The sequence below is a fragment of the Dendrobates tinctorius genome, unplaced genomic scaffold, assembly GCF_039654945.1.
Source record: "Dendrobates tinctorius isolate UK_male_01 unplaced genomic scaffold, ASM3965494v1 ptg000093l, whole genome shotgun sequence".
In the NCBI taxonomy this organism is placed as follows: Eukaryota; Metazoa; Chordata; class Amphibia; order Anura; family Dendrobatidae; genus Dendrobates; species Dendrobates tinctorius.
In genome coordinates, this window is record NW_027361761.1 from 18,224,181 (window position 1) to 18,246,647 (window position 22,467).

A 22,467-nucleotide genomic window follows, 5' to 3' on the forward strand; every position below is an offset into this window, starting at 1 on the left:
GATACCTACCTTCCGTCATTGGATTCCTGCAGCCCGTAGAGAACGGCAGCATCATCTGATGCTGCAGTTCTCTACCCAAGATCGTCGTGGGACACACTCGTGGACTGCTTCGGATCGTGGGTGAGTATTTTTGTGGTTTGTTATGTTAATATTTATTCCGTAGACGACAATGGCTTCGGGGAACAATGTGACAAGTATTGGTAAGTATGTTACTCTATGTTATATGTACTGTATGTCTATGTATGTATTGTATGAATGTATTGTATGTATGTAGTATATATGTGGTATGTATGTAGCATGTAGTATGTATGTAGTATGTATGTAGCATGCATGTAGCATGTAGTATGTATGTAGCATGCATGTAGTATATATGTAGTATGTATGTAGCATGCATGTAGTATATATGTAGTATGTATGTAGCATGTAGTATGTATGTAGCATGTAGTATGTATGTAGTATGTATGTAGTATGTATGTGGTATGTATGTGGTATGTAGTATGTATGTAGCATGCATGTAGTATATATGTAGTATGTATGTAGCATGTATGTAGTATGTATGTAGCATGTAGTATGTATGTAGCATGCATGTAGTATATATGTAGTATATATGTAGTATGTATGTAGCATGCATGTAGTATATATGTAGTATGTATGTAGCATGTAGTATGTATGTAGCATGTAGTATGTATGTAGTATGTATGTAGTATGTATGTGGTATGTATGTGGTATGCAGTATGTATGTAGTATGTATGTAGTATATATGTAGTATGTATGTAGCATGTATGTAGTATGTATGTAGTATATATGTAGTATGTATGTAGCATGTAGTATGTATGTAGCATGCATGTAGTATGTATGTAGTATTTTTTTTTTTTTTTTTTTTTTTAACATTTAACACATTAGCCGGATGATGGGACTACTACTGTCCCATCATTGGCTAATGTGTCAATCACTGTCATGGTAGCAGGCATCGCCCGATGGGACTTGTAGTCCCATCGGACGATGCTTGCACAGACCCCCGGACATCAGCACAGCCCCCCGGCAGGCCGGCACAGCCCCCCGGCAGGCCGGTACAGACCCCCACAGGGTGCACAGACCACCGGCAGGCCGGCACAGCCCCCCGGCAGGCCGGTACAGACCCCGGGCAGTCCACACAGCCCCCCGGCAGGCCGGCACAGCCCCCCGGCAGGCCGGCAGAGACCCCCGGAAGGCCCGAAATGACGGCGCATCATGATGCGCACACACCGCGCATCATGATGACGTCAGGCCGTCAATCAACTGAACTTCCGATTCCGATGCCGAATTCCGATATTGAAAAAATATCGGAAGTCGGTATCGGAATTCCGATACAGCAAGTATCGGCCGATACCCGATACTTGCGGTATCGGAATGCTCAACACTACTCACCACTTGTCTGTGTCATTCAAGGACATGTTGGGTCCTGCAGTCAGTTAGATTTAATGTGTAACTGAACTCTATTATGGGAAAACTTTGCTCCATAGCACAGCAAACCTCAAAGAAAACAATTTCTTGGCCCGAATATCTGGGCGGGTTGTAAATATCACATCACATTTTCGATGTTATGCAATGTGAATCAGAACTGGAAAGTCACACTGAAGAGCAGGATCCAGTCGGGGACATTTCACTACCAACGTAAGCATAAACGCTGAGGGATAGAAAAGTAGTACTGAGAATACAGAAGGATTCTAGGTACGGTAGGATAGATTTATAGATATTCTGTAGAAAGAATGAAAGAAAGAAAGAAAGAATGAAAGAAAGAAAGAAAGAAAGAAAGAAAGAAAGGACATGCAATACATAAATAGACATAGATAAGATAATGTAAAAAGAGAAGAAAAGGAATGGCGCTCACTGTTCTGTCGTGAAAATTCTTTATTAATTAAAAGGCATTGGCACGGGAGGAACGTACAGAGAGTGGACAACGACCGTTTCACGCACTTGCGCTTCAATGGGTCCTCAAAGCGCAAGTGCGTGAAATGACCGTTGTCCACTCTCTGTACGTTCCTCCAGTGCCAATGCCTTTTAATTAGAATTTTCACGACAGAACGGTGAGTGCCATCCCTTTTTTTCTCTTTTGTGCAAAACTAGATTACATGTTTGCTTTTCTGGATCGAGAACCCGTTCTGACGGTATTTTGGCGGTCGATCCAGGTGTGTGATTTTCGACTTGAATAGCAGTCATGGAACTGCTTTGCGGTTAAGGAGCAGTGCTGAATCTTCTGTCTCTCTTATGTATATAGATAAGATAATGTTTATAGATGTTTGCACATTTATATGTTTCTATTTGTCTTTCTACAGAAACCCTTCCTGGCATTATGATCCCATCTGATCCCATCACATTGGTTCTGTCTATTATTTTATGTCTTTTTTTTGTCCTGTTTTTCTTCGGACGGAAAAAAAATGCTTATAATTTGCCCCCCGGACCTCGGCCGCTACCAATCATTGGAAATCTGCACATTCTAGACATGAAGAGACCATATCTGACAATGCACGAGGTAACATTCAGTATATTGACTAATGACTACATTATCCTAAACGGTTATGATTCTGTTGCCTGGAAGGAATGGGAATATAATAAGCCTCATAATGAAGAGAGAAATTTAAATGGTTTGTCTATTGTAGACTTTCTTCATACAGTTTGCTTGTATTTTTTGGCTTGAATATATATTCTATATACCGTATATATATAGAATGTATTGAATATACAGTATATACAGTATATATGTATCCTGACACAGAGCAGCATAAAAATGGTCACAACTAGAGCACAATACATTTAAAAAACTCTATGTATCATTAAAAAATCATAAAAAGTAACGACAGAAGCCACAACCAAAAACTCTGTGTTTGTAGTGCATTTTATGTATATAAAGATATCAGTCATTCATTGTGCAAGAGGAGGAGGAGGTGAGCTGTGACATCACCTATAGTGAATGGTGGACCCTGCATTATCTACAGCATATAGAACACAGTCATTGTGCAGGAGGAGGAGGTGAGCTGTGATATCATTTATTGTGAATGGTGGCTCTTGTATTATCTACCATATTAATAAGTGTTACATATATTTTCATATCTAGCTGGTTCCAATCAATTACTGTATACTTGTGGGGTTTCAGGATTCCAGACGGCATTGACTGATCCCACTATTGCGACTTTTTAACATTTTCACATTTTTATAGAAATGTTTTCCAGTCTCCTCCTGGAGTGATTTTATAACTGTATGAATTTGTCATGCAAATTTGGCAGACCGTGCAACTTTTTGCTTTAAAAAAAAAAATGGAGAGAGAAGAAAATAATTTGTATTTTGTGAAAATTGATGAACCACCGCATGTTCCAGTTTGAAATAAGCTGGCACAAAAAAAGTCAAGACAATGAAAAAGAAAAGTTACTTCACCCCTTCACAACCTTTGACGTACATGTGTGTCAAAACTTGTATCTCTGCCTTTGATGCTGACTCGTACCCCGAGCCCACCTCTTTTCTGGCAGGTGATGGCTGATTTCATCAGACATCATGTGTAGTGATGAGCGAATACATTCGGCACTATACGTTACTCGAAGGAATAGTACGGTATTCGGGCTATTTGTTACTTGCCGAGTAATTAGATATTCACCTCGGTATATTCAAATGACCCGCCCAGCATGTTTGATGCTTTATTTGCAGCCAATCAACATGCTGGGCTGGCTTGCCAATCACAGTAATGCCAGCGCCATCTTTGGTGTGGCATTACTGCGATTGGCTGGCCTTCCAGCATCATAGGGACTATTTAAAGGCTGCCGGTGCCATCTTGCGCACATTGCAGCTGGAAACAGCATAGGGAGAGCGTAGTTTCAACGTAGCGAGAGTGAAAGGAGCTTATAGTGAGCGTTATTTATTCCAAAAAGCTCTTTTAAGAGCTGAAGATTGATTGTGAAGAGATTACTTGTTACGTGAGGATATAAGTAGGGAGAGATTTAAAGCAGGGAGGGTGAAAGGCAGGCACCTGGGTGTTTTATCTTCACTGCAAGTACATGCTGCCGATCTCCGCTATTTTCCACTGTGTTGCATAATAGTATTATAAGCTGACTGAGGGAATAGGGTGAAATATGGAGGGTTTCATCCACTACCAAAATATAAAAATCAGCTATTGCTAGAGGGAAGTAATATTAGGTAGTACCCGCATATACAAAACCATTTTTTGGGAGTTACTTAATATTCCTGTGTAGCAGCCTATAAACATTTTTTTACCTCAAAATAATATTCCTCAGTGGCAGCATATAGCAACATCCATTTTAAAAGCTAATTGCTAACTAATATTCGTCATCTATTGCCTAAGTACCTAATATTTCTCTAGCAGTTGTGCGACTGGCACAAAACCTCCTGAGCTACAGAAATGTCACTGTTCCCATTAATTTCCCTGAGTCTGCTGTTGGCTTGTCTCATAAAGGCGATGTAAAAAAATTCCCACAAATTTCTATTGGTTAAAAGAATACCATATTTTTATCTATATTACTAGCCCTGGAAATGTTGCAGTAGTGAGATATGTAAGCTGAGTCTTACCGCGATCTCTTGCTGGTGACAGCCCCACGGTACTCAATTCCCAGCCACCACTATTTTTCCTGGGGTACCATTCCACATTACACAAGCACGTGTTATCAGCTGTGCTCTAGCCAACGCAGTCACAGGGAAGGTCCACCTAACCATAGACACGTGGACAAGTTCTTGTGGACAGGGACGATACATTTCCCTGACATCACACTGGGCTAACCTAGTGGTGTCTGGGAAAGAGTCTGAGGCTGGGACATCACACACCCTACCCACACCAAGAATAGTAGGCCCAAGTTCCATCAGGGTTTCAGTTTCCGCATATTCCACTTCCTGTATCTCCTCCTTCTCATCCTCAGCAGAATTAGCCTGCCTTCCCGGTACTCCCCATCTGGAAATCTGCAGCATTGCCTTGGTGAAGCGGCAGCGTACTTTGCTCAAGCTCATCTGTTTAGATGATGAAGCTCACAATGCAGCTGAGCTATTGAAAGGGATAAAAGAACAGACCAATCAGTGGCTCTTAATGCTGAACCTCCAACCAGGTCTGATTGTGTGCAATAATGGACATAAATTGGTGGGGACTTTAAAGCTCGGCAAGCTGGTAAATGTTCCATGCATGGCCCACGTGCTAAACCTGGTGGTAAAGCAGGCTTTAAAACCATACCCTAATTTGCCTGTCCTACTTGCCAAGGTGCGCTGTGTCAGCGCACATTTCTGAAAGTCATCTCAGGCTTATGCCTGCAGCAGCGCTTTAGTTTGCCTCGTCACCGACTGATTTGTGACCTGCCCACACGCTGTAATTCGATCTTCAATATGTTGGCAAGGCTTAGTGAGCAGCAGAGAGCAGTCTCTGAATTTCAGCTTCTCAATGCCTGTCAGAGTAAGGGTCCCGTTTCACATAGCGACGCATCAGCGATCCTGACAACGATACGATCTGGTAAGGATTGCTGGTGCGTTGTCACACATCAGCTATTCTGAACGATTCCAGCCTGTGTCCCTGAGTTCTGTGTCGCCAACGAGGTCGCTCGTCGGCATCAAACACAGTGATGCATGCTGGCCAGCGGGATGCCGATGATGAAAAAGTGGCCCAGGACATTCGATCACGATCTGGGATATCCAGTGGGGGAGGTCGCCGCTATGTGTCACATGTAGCGAGATCGCAGGCGAGATCGCTGTTGCATCACAAAATCGGTGACACATTAGCGATCTCGCTAGTGATCTCGCTATGTGAGACGGGGCCTTAACAGTCAGCCCCCACACATAACAGCTGTTGAGTGGGTGTGGATCGCTGACCTCTGTGAGGTTCTTCAAAACTTTGAGTACTGCATCAAGATGGTGAGCGCTGATGACAATATTATGAGCATAACCATCCCTCTACTCTGTATATTAAAACGGTCGCTGCAGATTCTAAAAGAGGAAGCTTTGAAAGCTGAGCAGGTGGCTATGGAGCATGATTGTACAGTGGCTAATATCACAGAGCCCAGCCTCACACAGTATTTTCAGGCCACAATGAGGAGCAGGAGGAGGAGGAGGAACAGGATTTTTTGCTTTGCGCTAAAAAGGGGACTTCTAATCCCAGCTTCATGCCTGTCCATCATGGATGGTCTGAAGAGGAGGAGGATATGCATCGTGAGGAGGAGAGGATGGTTAGTAATCTTCCTGATGAGGACACTTTGTAGTCTGCCACACATGGCAGAGTTCATGTCCAGATGCCTTTCCCAAGACCCTCGAATGAAACACATTTTGTCCACCATGAAATACTGGCTATGCACCTTTCTTGATCCACGGTACAAGGAGTAATTTGCTCCTCTAACGTCGGAGGCAGACGAGCCATTTTCAGTGCATGCATGCCAGAGGGCCATAGAGGAAGACTTGCTCAAATGATTACCCTCAGACAATGCTGGTGCAGAGGTGCCAGCACTTTTCAACCACAAGGATGACAGGGGAGGGCCACAAACACCAGGTGCAACTCGGGAGGGGAATGTCCACCAATTGGGTCATTTTCATGACACCATCCTATGAGCAAGGCCTATCTGTGGGTTTAACTATGATGTGGAGGGAGAAGTTGACCAAGATGGTGAAGGGCTAGTTAAGCGACAATACCAGTGTCCTTCCTGATTCTTTAGTGCCTTTTAACTATTATTTGTCCAAGCTGCACACTTGGCCTGACCTCTCCTTGTACGCCTTGGAGATGCTGCCATGCTTTGCCACGAGTGTACTGTCTGAGTGGGTTTTTAGTTTGACGGGTGCAGTCATAACGGATAGTTGCACACATTTGTCAGCGGAAAATGCAAGACAGGCTGCATGTTCTAAAATTGAACAAGGGATGGATTTCATCCAACTTTGTAAACCCTTCGTATGACAGCAACATTATGTAAATGCAGGCCACTTTATTTTTTTTTAATTTGTCTTAACATTCATCCCTTACCATCCGAAACCATTTTGTTCAAGAAATCATCTCCTCCTCCTCCTTCTGCTTCAGCAACAAAGTACGACGTATACCCCATGTGCGTATTATTTTGTACTATTTTAAATCAGTGAGGACCTTTCTGCTTAAAGCTATGCTCGAGCCTCTGTTCCTTATGGTCCCTGTACTTGCCCGTATGGCATGCAGCGTGAGCCTATTGCAGGTGTTGCTCCTTTGTGGGTGCTCTGGGCTCTGATATGCTGCTGTTCCCCAACTGTCTGATGGGCCAGGGGACCTGCCGTTCCCTGCTCTCCGGATTTAGCTGCTGGGACTGTTGTACCCATGCAGCCATGGACTCCGGTGTCCGGTTATAGTGCTCTGTTCTGGGGTGAGCTTGGTCACAGCTCCACTCCCCAGCTTTTCCTAGACTTCTCTCTTCCTCTATAACTCTTCTCTGACTCAGACTGCATCTCCCATTTGGGGACGAGCTCCTCACTCTTCCAGTCCCCACAACTGACTGCCTAACCCCGACTCCAGGCCAGAACTTATAGGGAAGCTCCCCTAAAATCGGGTTTTGAGCTCCCCTTCCTTGTCTGGAGCCACGAAAAGTGTTGAATGCTGATGTTACCTGAACAGGGAACTCCTCCTTGCTTCCAGGCATGACATGACCCCCTTTGAGGGAGGCAATGCCACAGTGGCAACTGGACTCTTGGGGTGCCACAGTTACAAAGGATGTTTTGTTTCCCTAACCACTCAAGTACGTCCCTGTAACTGTGTACGTAACATTTGACTAATGTATATATTAATGTTGCTTTTATACGTATATACACTGCTCAAATAATAAAGGAAACACTAAAATACCACATCGTAGATATTACTGAATGTAATATCGCAGCTGCAAATCTTTATTCATTACATAGTGGCTTGCATTGAGAACAAGAAAACATAAAAATGATCAATGTAAATCAAAATGAATATCCCATGGAGGTCTGGAAGGATACTCAAAATCAAAGTGGAAAATCAAATTACAGGCTGATCCAACTTCATTGGAAATTCCTAAAGACAAGGAAATCATGCTCAGTAGTTTGTGTGGTCTCCATGTGCCTGTTTGATCTCCCTATGACACCTGGGCATGCTCCTGATGAGTCTGAAGATATTGTCATGAAGGATCTCCTCCCTGACCTGGACTAAAGCATCTGTCAACTCCTGGACAGTCTGTGGTGCAATGTGACGTTGGTGGATGGAGCGAGACATGATGTCCCAGATGTGTTCAATCGGATTCAAGGTCTGGGGAAAGGGCGGGCCAGTACATAGCTTCAATGCCTTCATCTTGCAGGAACTGCTGACACACTTCAGCCTCTTGAGGTCTGGCATTGTCCTGGATTAGGAGGAACCCAGGGCCAACCACACCAGCATATGGTCTCACAAGAGGTCTGAGGATCTCATCTCAGTACCTAATGGCAGTCAGGCTACCTCTGGCGAGCTCATGGAGGGCTGTGTGGCCCTCCAAAGAAATGCCACCCCACACCATTACTGACCCACTGCCAAACCGGTCATGCTGAAGGATGTTGCAGGTGGCATGGTGTCTCCAGACTGTCATGTCTGTCACATGTGCTCAGTGTGAACCTGCTTTCATCTGTGAAGAGCAAAGGGCGCCAGTGGCAAATTTGGCAATCCTGGTGTTCCGTGGCAAATGCCAAGCGTCCTGCATGGTGTTGGGTTGTGAGCACAACCCCCATCTGTGGACTTCGGGCATTCAGACCATCCTCATGGAGTCGGTTTCTAACTGTTTGTGCAGTCACATGCACATTTGTGGCCTGCTGGAGGTCATTTTGCAGGGCTCTGGCAGTGCTCCTCCTGTTCCTCCTTGCACAAAGGCTGAGGTAGCGGTCTTGCTGCTGGGTTGCTGCCCTCCTATGGCCCCCTCCACATCTCCTAGTGTACTGGCCTGTCTTCTGGTAGCGCCTCCAGCCTCAGGACACTACGCTGACAGGCACAGCAAAGCTTCTTGCCACAGCTCGCATTGATGTTCCATCTTGGATGAGCTGCACTACCTGAGCCACTTGTGTGGGTTGTAGAGTCCGTCTCATGCTACCATGAGTGTGAAAGCACAACCAGAATTCAAAAGTGACCAAAACATCAGCCAGAAAGCACTGGTACTGAGATGTGGTCTGTGGTCCCCACCTTCAGAACCCCTCCTTTGAGGGTGTCTTGATAATTGCCAATAATTTCCATCTGTTGTCTAGTCCATTTGCACAACAGCATGTGAAATTGATTGTAAATCAGTGTTGCTTCCTAAGTGGACAGTTTGATTTCACAGAAGTTTGATCTACTTGGAGTTATATTCTGTTGTTTAAGTGTTCCCTTTATTTTTTGAGCAGTGAGTTCTCCGTCAATGGAAGTCTTCAAACAGAGGCTGGACAGACATCTGACTGGGATGATTTAGGGAATCCAGCTTTGAGCAGGGGGTTGGACCAGATGGCCCAGGAGGTCCCTTCCAACTCTACGATTCTATGATTCTATGATAATGTCCAGTGTGATGTTGTGATTGTGCTGCGCGCCGTATCTAATAGGGAAAGTGCAGTGTATAGTTTAGACACTAGATGGAGGCATAGAGTTCTTTAGTATAAGTCACCCTGTAAATAGTTAACCACATAGGAGGGGTTAGCTGGGGAGTAAGGTAGGAAAGCTTCCTGTTTTGAGTTAGTCAGGCTAGGGAGCTGAAAAAGTCCAGTTGGGGCCAGAGAGCTCCTTAGGTGCTCGGTGGGCTATAGGCCTGGGCTGCCCACTATCCTCACAGCTTTTAAGTGTATAGCCAGCCATACAGGGTACACAGGGAAGAGTGAGGTACAGCATATTCCTCAGTACAGAGAAAGAGAGGGTAGAAGGAAAGAAGCAGGGGAAGGCAGGAAGGTCACTGTAAAAGTGTATGGGCAGGTTGCTCCAGATGTGGCGTATAGCTCTGTGTGCTGAATCTCTTTTGGTCAGGGTGAAGCGGGCAGGAAAGGGGCCGTGTAGGATGCCCCGACCCTCGGAAACACTTGGTGACGAAGTAAACAGTGAAGGGAAAGATGAAGTGATGTGCTGTTCATACTGTGATGGAAATGCTGGAAACTACTTGGATGTGCTGTGTCCTGAAGTGAATAAAACCGTTCAGTTAAGAGTTGTCCTGGACTGTGTCTCCATTCATTGTTAATCGGGAAGATCGGTACGCCAGCGCAACCGAGGGGACACTGACAGCAACGCGCCTACTGGCCGCACCATGCAAAATGAGAGGGACGGTTTTCCTGTAGAGGGAGGCCAGGATAAACAATGTCCTAGAAGCTCAGCCACGACTACTGACCTGGCCGACCTTTACAGAGCAATGGTCAAATTTCTACTCTCAATCTCTATATATTCTATTATTATATTTTTTTATTGTGTTGCCCTTCTTATGGTCTCTTTTAGCGTATATCTAGTAGCCTGATGTTATGTTAATAGCGTACTTCATATACTGCTCATATGAGCAGCACCCCAGTAGGTGAGCGGAACGCCTGGGTACAAAATATGTGTCTGACAGTGAAATCACTGTCCCATCCCCTGTGTTATGTAATTCCCAATCTAGCCATCAATATAATGTTCAAAAATACTATATTCAGCAATGGCACTTCAAATCAATTAGTAACACTAATCCTTACGCATAATAAAGAAAGAACAAATCAAGAGATCCCTAAAATAATTATATTTATTTAAATCAAAATTAAAAACAACCAATATCATTATAAAAAAGCAGAACACCTCAAAGAACAAGATCAGATAGCATCCACAGTAATGTCCCTATATAAGATAATTCAAGTCAATGTAAAGAGATATTTCCCCCCCCAAAAAAAATCACTATATCCAATATTAATACAAAGTTATTCATTAAAATTCCATATCTCTATAATATTATAAGGTGCAGTGCAAATTAATTATCATAGATAAAATAATAGGTAACACAATTCTCAAAAATATAAATATTAGACTAATAGAGATGAGGAAAATAAAAAAATAGTAGATTAATACAAATAGGGTAAGTTCATATGGACCGGTAACCTATATGAATGCCATACTAAACTATAAGGGAAATCAGATGTCTCCTAAATTAATTATAGCATGCAGCAAAGAGTGATGCAGCTGAGAGACCTGAAAATGATTCACCTTATGTAGAGCTATGTGCACAGTCCTGGTACACCGACGCACGTTTGGCTTCTTCCTGGGGGCGTGGCTTACTTGAGGGGCAGATAGTATTTTATACTGAGTGCGGCCAATGAATAGGAGAGTAATCAGAGTCATGTGTTGGGTAAATGACGCATGCCGCTGTTGTCACGCCCCCGACACAACGCAGCTTCCCAGAACTTGCTCAGTGACCCGCATGTGTGGAGCGCATGCGGTCACTGTCTGAACATTTCCGGAAGCTTACCGAGGACTGGACAATACAGCCCATGCGTGCACCGGAACTGACTGCGATACTACATAATAAATATAACGGGAAACAAGCTGGAATCCTTTCTGATGATTATTATAAGCCAAATTGTGCAGAGTAAAATATGTATATAAACGGGGGCAATATAGAAAATAATAGATAGGCAGGGGTGGATTAAGGGTAGCCAGGGCCCCGGGCTGTTCAGACTCTGTGGGCCCCCCGGTCATGTGATGGGGTCGGGAAGTCACTAGCTTTCATGACGCATATGGTGCGTCAAGGGGCGGGAAGGGGTTAAATACTGAGGTAAAAAACCTCTGCAAATACGCAACGTGTACACGAGGCCTCATGAATACTGAGGTAAAAACACCAAATGCCCAGTGTGTCCATGAGGCCTTACAAATACTGAGTGAAAAACTCATCAAATACTCAGTGTGTGCATGAGGCATTATAAATACTGAGGTAAAAACTCACCAAATACTCAGCATATGCACGAGGCCTTATAAATACTGAAGTAAACACTCACCAAATACTCAGCGTGTGCACTAGGCCTTATAAATACTGAGGTAAAAACTCACCAAATACTCAGCGTGTGCACGAGACCTTACAAATACAGGAAGGCTTCCACCCAACATCTAGTCCTGACTCACCTGTACCTAACATCAAACCAGCTAATAGTCTGCAATCAATGCTGACCTGGACCCATGACCTGTCAGACAAGTTACTTCACATGAGTCACACATAGGCTTCTGCTTCATGAACTTCCCCAGATAGAAGAAGCAGCCTCCGGTGTGCAGCCTGTGGCCGGATACACAGGAAGAGATGCTCCTCATCACAGGCTGTGCCCAACATGGCAGCAGAGGGGTTAACGCCACAGACAAGTCGCCGTCTCCTCACACACTAGACACAATGCTGCATCTGGCAACGAACAAGCGCACACTGCGCAATGTTAGTCATGTCCCAGATGTTCAGCATGTGGAGGACCAAGGGGGGACCAAAAAAGACCCCTCGATTGGAACAGGAGCATGGGAAAGTGGACGCCGGTCTGAGGGGCAGGGTTTATATAGGAGTCGGAGTAAGTAAATATATATATATACACGAGTATATATATATATATATATATATATATATATATACAGACATACACATATTACTACATGCGGGCAGCGCACACATGCACAAGCCTCGGGTTATATAACTTTCAACTGGTCAAAACATTTCTCTCAGTAGGCCAAGAAAGAAATGTGGCAGGAATAAAGTACACCTCATAGTAACTTATGTGTGAGGCAGAGGTGACAAGACCCACCATTTTGTGCCCACCTTACTAGAGCTGCCCACTGCCCACATATAACAAAGTTAATGGAAACAGATGACTTCCACTATGATGATTGGTTACCGGCCGCCCGACCACACCCAGTTCACAACTAGTCACACCCATGCCCATGCCCCAACCACACCCATTTAGCACTGCTGATCACACTGACTGGTACTGAGGGCACAGTGGCTGGTGTTATGGGCACAGTGGATGGTAATGTGGGCACATTTACTGGTACTGAGGAAAAGAAAGAACAGAAAGAGAAAAAAGAAAAAAGAGAGAGAAAGAAAGGAGAGCGAAAGAACAGAGAGAAAGAAAGAAGAAGAAAGAAATAGAGAAACAGAGAGAGAAAGGAAGAAAGAACAGAAAGAGGGGACAGAAAAAAGAACAGAGAGAAAAAAAGAAAGAGGGGAAAGAAAGAAAGAACAGAGAGGGAGAGAGAAAGAAAGAGGGGAAAGAAAGAACAGAGAAAGAAAGAAAGAAAGAAAGAAAGAAAGAGAAAGAAAGAGGGGAAAAAAGAACAGAGAGAAAAAAGGAAAGAAAGAAAGGGGAAAGAAAGAAAGAACAGAGAGGGAGAGAGAAAGAAAGAGGGGAAAGAAGGAACAAAGAGAGAAAGAAAGAGAAAGAAAGAGGTGAAAGAAAGAAAAAAGATAAAAATGAAAGAAAGGGGAAAAAAGAACAGAGAGGGAGAGAGAAAAGAGGGGAAATAAAGAACAGAAAGAGAAAGAAAGAACAGAGAGAGAAAGAAAGAAAGACAAGGAAATAGGGGAAAGAAAGATTCTATAAAGATACTACTATACCAGCCTGGCTCACATTGTAGTGCCCACCTGAGCCTCCTGGTCCAGGACATATCATGATCCACTCACATCGCCGACATCCCCAAGTGGAAGGCGATCCCGCTGTCCGTGCTGTCGGAGGAGGACATGGTGATGATCTGAATCATTCCCTGAAGTGCCTCCATGGAAAGTTCCATCACAATCTCCTCCGGTCAGCTTCCAGCACGTCACTTCCGATGGAATGTCACGTGCAAGTTTACAAGTGCTCCTCAGGGCTCCGCCATATACCCCTGTGTCCGTGGGAAAAATAAGCTCCCGGTCGGGGCAGTGGGGCAGACTCCCAAAATCTGGGACAGTTGGGAGGTATGAATGCTTCCCATTATACACCTTGTATACGCATGGCTCCGCACACCTCATACACACATGGTTCCGCTTTGTATGCCTTGTACACACGGCTTCGCTCCGTACACCTCGCACACACACAGCTCCACTCAGTACACACATGGCTCTGCTCCGTAAACCTCGTACACATGCGGCTCTGCTCCTTACACATTACACACACGCGGCCACGCTCTGTACACCTTGTATACACATGGCTCTGCTCTGTAAACCTTGTACACATGCAGCTTTGCTCCATACACCTCATACAGATGCGGCTCCGCTCCGTAAACACATGGCTCAGCTCTGTACACACAAGGCTCCGTTCCGTACACCTCATACACACGCGGCTCCGCTCTGTACACACACGCGGCTTCGCTCCATACACCTCGTACACACGCGGCTTCGCTCCGCACCCCTCGCACACACATGCGGTTTCGCTCCGTATACACATGCGGCTTTGCTCCGTACACCTCATACACTCACGCAGCTCCGCTCCGTACAACTGGTGCACACGGCTCCGCTCCATACACCTCGTACACACACGGCTCCGCTCCGTACACCTAGCACACTCGTGGCTCCACTCCGTACACCTCGCACATTCGCGGCTCCGCTGAGTACACCTCGCACACTTGCGGCTCCGCTCCATACACCTTGCACATTCGCGGCTCTGCTCTGTATACCTCGCACACACACGAAGCTACACCCACCCTGTCAACCCCTCCTGACCCCACACATACATCCCTCATCCAGCACCATGACAACCAGCACAGCAGAGTTCCGCATACAATACATTGATGGCTGTGTGCACAGGACCTGTTATGAGGTCACAGAAGGGGAGGAGTCAGGGGTCACATGATCAGGGGCCTCTGACTGAAACCCCTGATCATGTGACCACTTACTCCTCCCCTCCTGTGACCTCATTACAGGTCCTGTGCGCTCAGAGCAGGGATTTATCAGTGAGGGGCTGGTGCTGCGATGGCCGCCGGCCGGTGGGTCTGGGAGGGGGAGGAAAGGGCCGGTACATGGAGGAACGTGGCGCTATGGTGGCGGATTATAATGGGGCAATTTTCCCTGGGCTGGTGGGCCCCCCCACACCACTGGGCCCTGGGCTACCGCCCAGATTGACCTAATTATAATCCGCCACTGGGTATACGATAAAATGATTCTATATAGTATAATAAATTGCCTTATTGTGCAAAAGTGATAACAAAAATAGTGAATATTTAAACTACATATATAATAAAACACGTGAGCAGAAAAAATACTAAAAGACTAGTGCATAAAGTGAATGTAATACAGTAAGTGACCAGAAAGTTATACACTAATTATATAAATAAATATAATTTTTATTAATATCAATAAATACCTAAAAGTGCCTCTATATTAATATAATTTTTTATAAAAAAAGAAAAAAGGAAAAACCCATAAAATATATATATATATATATATATATATATATATGAACAACGACAAAGCAAAGTCCAGCAATAACGTGAGCAATCCAGGATGCTGTTAAAAAAATTTTTATTTTTATGATAGGATATCTGCACGACTTTCCTGCGTTATTGCTGTTTTGAACTGCTTGGACCATTGCATTTTAATGGATTTATGAATAAAAAGAAAAAAAATTTTAACAGCATCCTGGATTGCTCACGTTATTGCTGGACTTTGCTTTGTCGTTGTTCACATTTGTATGGATGGACTCCTACATCCAGATCCGGGCACAACGGAGTTAACCAGGTCAGCTGAGGTTCCAGGTGGTTCACAGGAGTGAGCTGGTCTACATTGTTGGATATATATATATATATATATAATGGTTTTTTCCTTTTTTGTTTTTTACATATAATATCAAGCACTTTTATGCACTTATTAAATATTAATTTTAATATTTATAAAATTATATTAATATAGAGGCACTTTGTCATGGTCACGTGTGTCAGGACGCAGATGTTTCCGCAAGGCGAGCCCATGTGACACATGTGACCCTGGATACACCGCCTCCAGTGGGGCGCATTTAAATAATAAAACGTGCAGGTGGATACGCCGCCTCCACCTGGCAAATTTGGGTATTACACGTTATACATACAATCTGGAAATCCCGCCTCCAGTAAGGCGAATTTAAATAATAAGGGGGACCTGGGAAACAATTACAATGGTGGGCCCTGCAATAGGGAATGGGGGACGTGGAGACCTCCTAAGCTCCCATGAGCCAGTGTCCCTGCACTCCTTACGTTCCCTATACAGGCTCCGTACCTGTCGCCGCACGCGTACCTTAAAACCCTTGCTCACCCTGACCCTAAACCCTCACTAGGGAATAGGTCGGTGCGGAGACTAATCCCACCACTGCACTAGCAACACACATGAGGAAAGAGACAATACAGGGGAAACACCACTTAGCTTTGCTCTGTGGCGTGTGCTCCTAGCAACAGAGCCCACCATCTGCGTGCGTCTTCTCCTCCACCCAGATCCTTCACCATAACAGGATCCTTCACCTTAGTGCAGCCTTGGAGCAGAGTCCACCACCAGTTGCAGCTGCTTAGTAACAGAGTCCCAAGGATGAGTTCAGCTTCTGACACGAAGTCGAGCATGCTTGAGTCCAGCTCAGCAGCCAAGTCCCACATGGTGAGTGCCACTCTCCATAGTCGCCACTCCACCAGCCCATGCAGACACTTTCCGCTGACGCCATCACTGCGACCCCACCACACCATGCCAGCCCTTCGTCCAGACACCATAGCTGAAACACGTCCCCCCTGGCTAAGCTGCGCAGGACTCCTCACAGCTCGATCCTTCCTCCAGGCTCTCAAACTCAGAGTGAAAACAATCTCACAATATCACAGGCAGTGATTGCACACCCCTAGCACACCTTTATAGGGTGTCACACCTGATTCATAATTAAGTGCACAAAAACCTAAAGTGCAATACCACTAACCACCACCGGGGACAGTCAAGACACCTTGGAACTTTCCAAAGTAAAAAAAGTTCACCCAGTGCAATTTAAAACTGTCAGATCATGACAGTACCCCCTCCTTAATGAGGGGCCTCTGGACCCTTAAGACCACCCCTCATTAGGGAAACACCTACAGCTAGGACGCCCAGATCCTGAGTTCACTCACCACTACCTGACACTTCAGGTTTATGACAACACACCGCTGGTATTGGCAATAAAGTTCATATTGGAGGCACCACTCATCTCCACAGCGCCGACTTGGGGAACGAGTTTATGTATGTGTGTTTGTTTGTTATGAGCTGATCAGGCTCCACAACACACTTCCACAGGATGTTTTTTGGTGGCACACATACATGCTCGTTCACACACAGGTCCGGACCTGAACGTTTAATGCACACATTCGTTTGTCATAAATTTGGTGAACTCATTCTGGACTCTAACAGAGGCGTCCCCCTGAGTCACCACACTCACACCCCCGCTATTCACCAAGGGACACCACCCTCCAACCCTTTCACCATGAGGCCTGCGCCTCCAGGGTTGGCCAATGGCGAGGGTTGAGATTTGTCCCTACTCCCCCGCAGCACACCTGCTGCACACACCAGGAGGAGTAGGGGACGGGAAATGGAGGAAATATACACTCGCTGGTCGCCTCCACACAACCAGGAGGGCGGCTTCTTCGGTGGTATAGAAGATTTGGCGAAAACCCCGTGGACTATCACACCAGTCAGCTCACCACAGGGGCGTACCCCTTCACCTCGGGGAATACCAGGCAGCTCCGTGGGGCACCATTCCTCCCACCTGCCTGGGTGCGCCCGCATGCATGAACCAGTCCCGCTCCCCAGCAGCGACTCTAGGGGGCTTTAGTACCAGAGCCGCAGGAATATGGAGGAAAATATATACACTCACTGGTCGCCTCCATACGACCAGGAGGGGCGGCTTCTTCGATGGTATAGAAGATTTGGCGTAAACCCCACGGCCTATCACACCAGTCAGCTCACCACAGGGGCGTACCCCTTCACCTCGGGAAATACCAGGCAGCTCCGTGGGGCACCATTCCGCCCACCTGCCTGGGTGCGCCCGCATGCATGAACCAGTCCTGCTCCCCAGCAGCGACTCTAGGGGGCTTTTAGCCAGACCGCAGCCGCCATTTTTTTTTTTTTTTTTATTTTCTGGTTAACTGAGCAGAGGCCCCAGACCCTGATAACTGCTGCTGCAGCGGCACTAACACACCTTGCCGCTCCCCACACCTCAGTGAGGCCCGGCAGCAAATACCATAGGTCTCCACATGGCCAAGGCTCACCAGAAAAAAAAAAAACTGTAGGGCCTGTGATAATGTCATGGTCACGTGTGTCAGAACGCAGATGTTTCCGCAAGGCGAACCCATGTGACACACGTGACCCTGGATACACCGCCTCCAGTGGGGCGCATTTAAATAATAAAACGTGCAGGTGGATACGCCGCCTCCACCTGGCAAATTTGGGTATTACACGTTATACATACAATCTGGAAACCCCGCCTCCAGTAAGGCGAATTTAAATAATAAGGGGGACCTGGGAAACAATTACAATGGTGGGCCCTGCAATAGGGAATGGGGGACGTGGAGACCTCCTAAGCTCCCCTGAGCCAGTGTCCCTGCACTCCTTACGTTCCCTATACAGGCTCCGCACCTGTCGCCGCACGCATACCTTAAAACCCTTGCTCACCCTGACCCTAAACCCTCACTAGGGAATAGGTCGGTGCGGAGACTAATCCCACCACTGCACTAACAACACACATGAGGAAAGAGACAATACAGGGGAAACACCACTTAGCTTTGCTCTGTTGCGTGCGCTCCTAGCAACAGAGCCCACCACCTGCGTGCGTCTTCTCCTCCACCCGGATCCATCACCATAACAGGATCCTTCACCTTAGTGCAGCCTTGGAGCAGAGTCCACCACCAGTTGCAGCTGCTTAGTAACAGAGTCCCAAGGATGAGTTCAGCTTCTGACACGAAGTCGAGCATGCTTGAGTCCAGCTCAGCAGCCAAGTCCCACATGGTGAGTTCCACTCTCCATAGTCGCCACTCCACCAGCCCATGCAGACACTTCCCACTGACACCATCACTGTAACCCCACCACGCCATGCCAGCCCTTCGTCCAGACACCATAGCTGAAACACGTCCCCCCTGGCTAAGCTGCGCAGGACTCCTCACCAGCTCCATCCTTCCTCCAGGCTCTCAAACTCAGAGTGAAAACAATCTCACAATATCACAGGCACTGATTGCACACCCCTAGCACACCTTTATAGGGTGTCACACCTGATTCATAATTAAGTGCACAAAAACCTAAAGTGCAATACCACTAACCACCACCGGGGACAGTCAAGACACCTTGGAACTTTCCAAAGTAAAAAAAGTTCACCCAGTGCAATTTAAAACTGTCAGATCATGACACACTTTTAGGTATTTATTGACATTAATAAAAATTATGTTTAGTTATTCACTAATTAGTGTATCACTTTCTTGCCACTTATTACATTCACTTGTGCACTAGTCTTTTAGTATTTTTCTGCTCACGTGTTTTATTATATATATAGTTTAAATATTCACTATTTTATTTATTATCACTTTTTCACAATAAGGCACTTTATTATTCTATATAGAATCGTTTTATCGTATACCCATATTATTAGCTTATTATTAGCTTATTATTACTTATATATTATATTCTATAGTGCCCCCGTTTATATACATATTTTACTCTGCACAATTTGGCTTATAATAATTGTCAGAAAGGATTCCAGCTTGTTTCCCGTTATATTTATTATGTAGTATCGCAGTCAGTTCTGGTGCATGCATGCGCTGTATTGTCCAGGCCTCGGTAAGCTTCCGGAAATGCTCAGACAGTGACCGCATGCGTTCCACACATGCGGGTCATGCGCAGGCAGATTTCCCACGAATTTCCCATGGCAGGGAGATGTGGCATTGCCTCGGAAATTTCCGAGGCAATTCCGCATATGTGCACATATCCTAACACACACCAACAGAGATCTCGTCATTCCATGCGCCCATCGGCCCTGTGATGTGATCGCTGTTGCTAATGGATTGCCAGGATATACATGGATCAGTAGTGAAAGGGTTAAACAAAGTGCAAATGATGAGTTGGGATCATAGTCTATGAAATTACCATAGACTCACCCTATAGCAGGAATAATATGGGCTGTTATACACAAATCCTAACACTTATAGACTGAGGCCAGACACTGATTCTGATATAAAGACATTTTTTCATATAAGCAAATGGTTAAAAAAATCATTTCTTGGACATCAGTTTGACATATCTCCTACCAATGACTCACTATCACTGGTTTAGTTGCCATTAAAATCTGCGTCACCAGCAATGTCAAGGTAGCGGGAAATTAATGTAGGTTTTAGGAAACTTGGACGAGTCTAACAGGTTAATACCTGGCACTTCCACCACCACTCGGACAGGAGCGTGCGGCTGCATGTATTTCTTTGTAGCCGCGCGTTCCGCTCCCGAGTGCCGGCGGCAGTGTCGGGTATTAACATGCGAGACTCATCCGAGTTTCTCGCATGTGTGATCCAGGTCTAAGGATGAGTATCATTTGGTAATTGATGATCCTGTTAATTAAATATAACCTGCAGAGAGTATAATACCTCCATAACAAACCATTTTTAAACCACTGAAATGTATGTAAAAACACCGATAATTTTGGGATTGATGTCATCATTGTGATCTTCAGGTTCAGGTTATGTCTCTTGGAGAAGAGGAGTAAAAAGTAAAAGCACAAAACTTAAAATTGACCTAGATGGAAAAAGGTTAATGTTCGTTAAGATAAATTCTGAAAGCATGTGTAATACATTTTTCTCTACTATTAAAATATGTTCACCATAAAAATCAGGCAAAATTTAATTAAGAAATTCACTAACCAACAGTCATTTCACTTTTCAGCTCTCTAAGAAGTATGGACCCGTGTACACCTTACAATTAGGAGTAGAGAAAGTTGTTGTCATATGTGGGTACGAGGCTGTAAAAGACGCCCTGGTCAATCATGGAGATGAATTTTCAGGAAGAGCTAAAGTGCCATTGCTTGACGTTATGTACAAAGGACACGGTAACAATCATAAAATTACCACTGATTGGGGGATTGATTGAATTTGCTTTTTCAATTTAATTTCCTTTGTAAATAGCTTGTCTGGTCTAAAAATCTTGAACTAACATTGTGGGTCCTTAAAGTCAACTTGATCTCGTGTGGTTACCAGATCTATCCTCCATTAGCTTACGATTAGTGATGAGCGAATATGTTCGGAAAATGATCGGCAAACATAAATTTGGCACAAATATGGTACATTCGGATTCATGATCGGTAACACGAGCATTTTTCTTAAAGTCAGAAAAAGTTGATAATACATTCGATAAACAATAATTATTATTATTATTATTATTATTATTATTATTATTATTATTATTGCGCCATTTATTCCATGGCGCTTTACATGTGAGGAGGGGTATACATAATACATACAAGTACAGTAATCTTAAACAATACAAGTCACGACTAGTACAGGATGAGAGAGGACCCTGCCCACAAGGGCTCACAATCTACAACGGGATGGGTGAGGATACAGTAGGTGAGGGTAGAGCTGGTCGTGCAGCGGTTTGGTGAATCGGTGGTTACTGCAAGTTGTAGGCTTGTCGGAAGAGGTAGGTCTTCAAGTTCTTTTTGAAGGTTTCCATGGTAGGTGAGAGTCTGATGTTGTGATAGAGAGTTCCAGAGTAGAGGGGATGCGTGGGAGAAATCTTGTATGCAATTGTGGGAAGAGGAGATAAGAGGGGAGTACAAAAGGAGATCTTGTGAGGATCGGAGGTTTTGTGCAGGTAAATACCGGGAGACTAGGTCACAGATGGACCTATGGAGGACTCAGGTTGTGGATGGATTTGTATGTCATGGCTAGGGTTTTGAACTGGAGTCTTTGGGTAATGGGGAGCCAGTGCAGGGATTGACAGAGGGGAGAGGCCGGGGAATAGCGGGGGGACAGGTGGATTAGTCAGGCAGCAGAGTTAAGAATAGATTGGAGGGGTGCGAGAGTGTTAGAGGGGAGGCCACAGAGTAGGAGGTTGCAGTAGTCAAGGCGGGAGATGATGAGGGCATGGACTAGGGTTTTTGCAGATTCTTGGTTGAGGAATGTACGGATCTGTGAAATATTTTTGAGTTGAAGTCGGCAGGAAGCGGAAAGGGCTTGGATATGTGGTTTGAAAGAGAGATCAGTGTCAAGGATAACCCCGAGGCAGCGAGCTTGTGGGACTGGAGAGTGTGGGCAGCCGTTTACTTTAATGGATAGGTCCCTTGGGGGGTCACGTGAGATGGGCGAAAGATGATTAATTCTGTTTTGTCCATATTAAGTTTTAGAAATCTAGCGGAGAAGAAGGATGAAATAGCAGACAGACATTGAGGGATTCTGTTTAGTAGGGAGGTGATATCTGGTCCAGAGATGTAGATCTGTGTGTCATCAGCATAGAGATGATACTGAAAGCCATGAGATTCTATGAGCTGTCCGAGGCCGAAGGTGTAAATGAAGAAGAGCAGGGGTCCTAGGACTGAACCTTGCGGGACTCCGACTGATAGGGGGCGCGGTGAGGAGGTGGTGTGCGAATGGGAGAC

General features: G+C 45.2%; 1 protein-coding gene across 2 annotated transcripts in view; it reads left to right on the top strand.

The window, feature by feature from the left end:
* Positions 1 to 1,507: 1,507 nt before the first annotated feature.
* Positions 1,508 to 22,467, top strand: part of LOC141098590 (cytochrome P450 2K1-like) — a 170,097-nt gene continuing 149,137 nt past the window's right edge. The window contains exons 1-3 of one of the 2 annotated variants that reach the window (XM_073586501.1): positions 1,508 to 1,653; positions 2,316 to 2,512; positions 20,757 to 20,919. In XM_073586501.1, the coding sequence (XP_073442602.1) occupies positions 1,578 to 1,653; positions 2,316 to 2,512; positions 20,757 to 20,919 (436 nt within the window). In that variant the 5' untranslated portion in view covers positions 1,508 to 1,577. Of the gene's footprint in view, positions 1,711 to 2,315; positions 2,513 to 20,756; positions 20,920 to 22,467 lie in introns of both variants that reach the window. The other variant, XM_073586502.1, reaches the window with a different exon arrangement.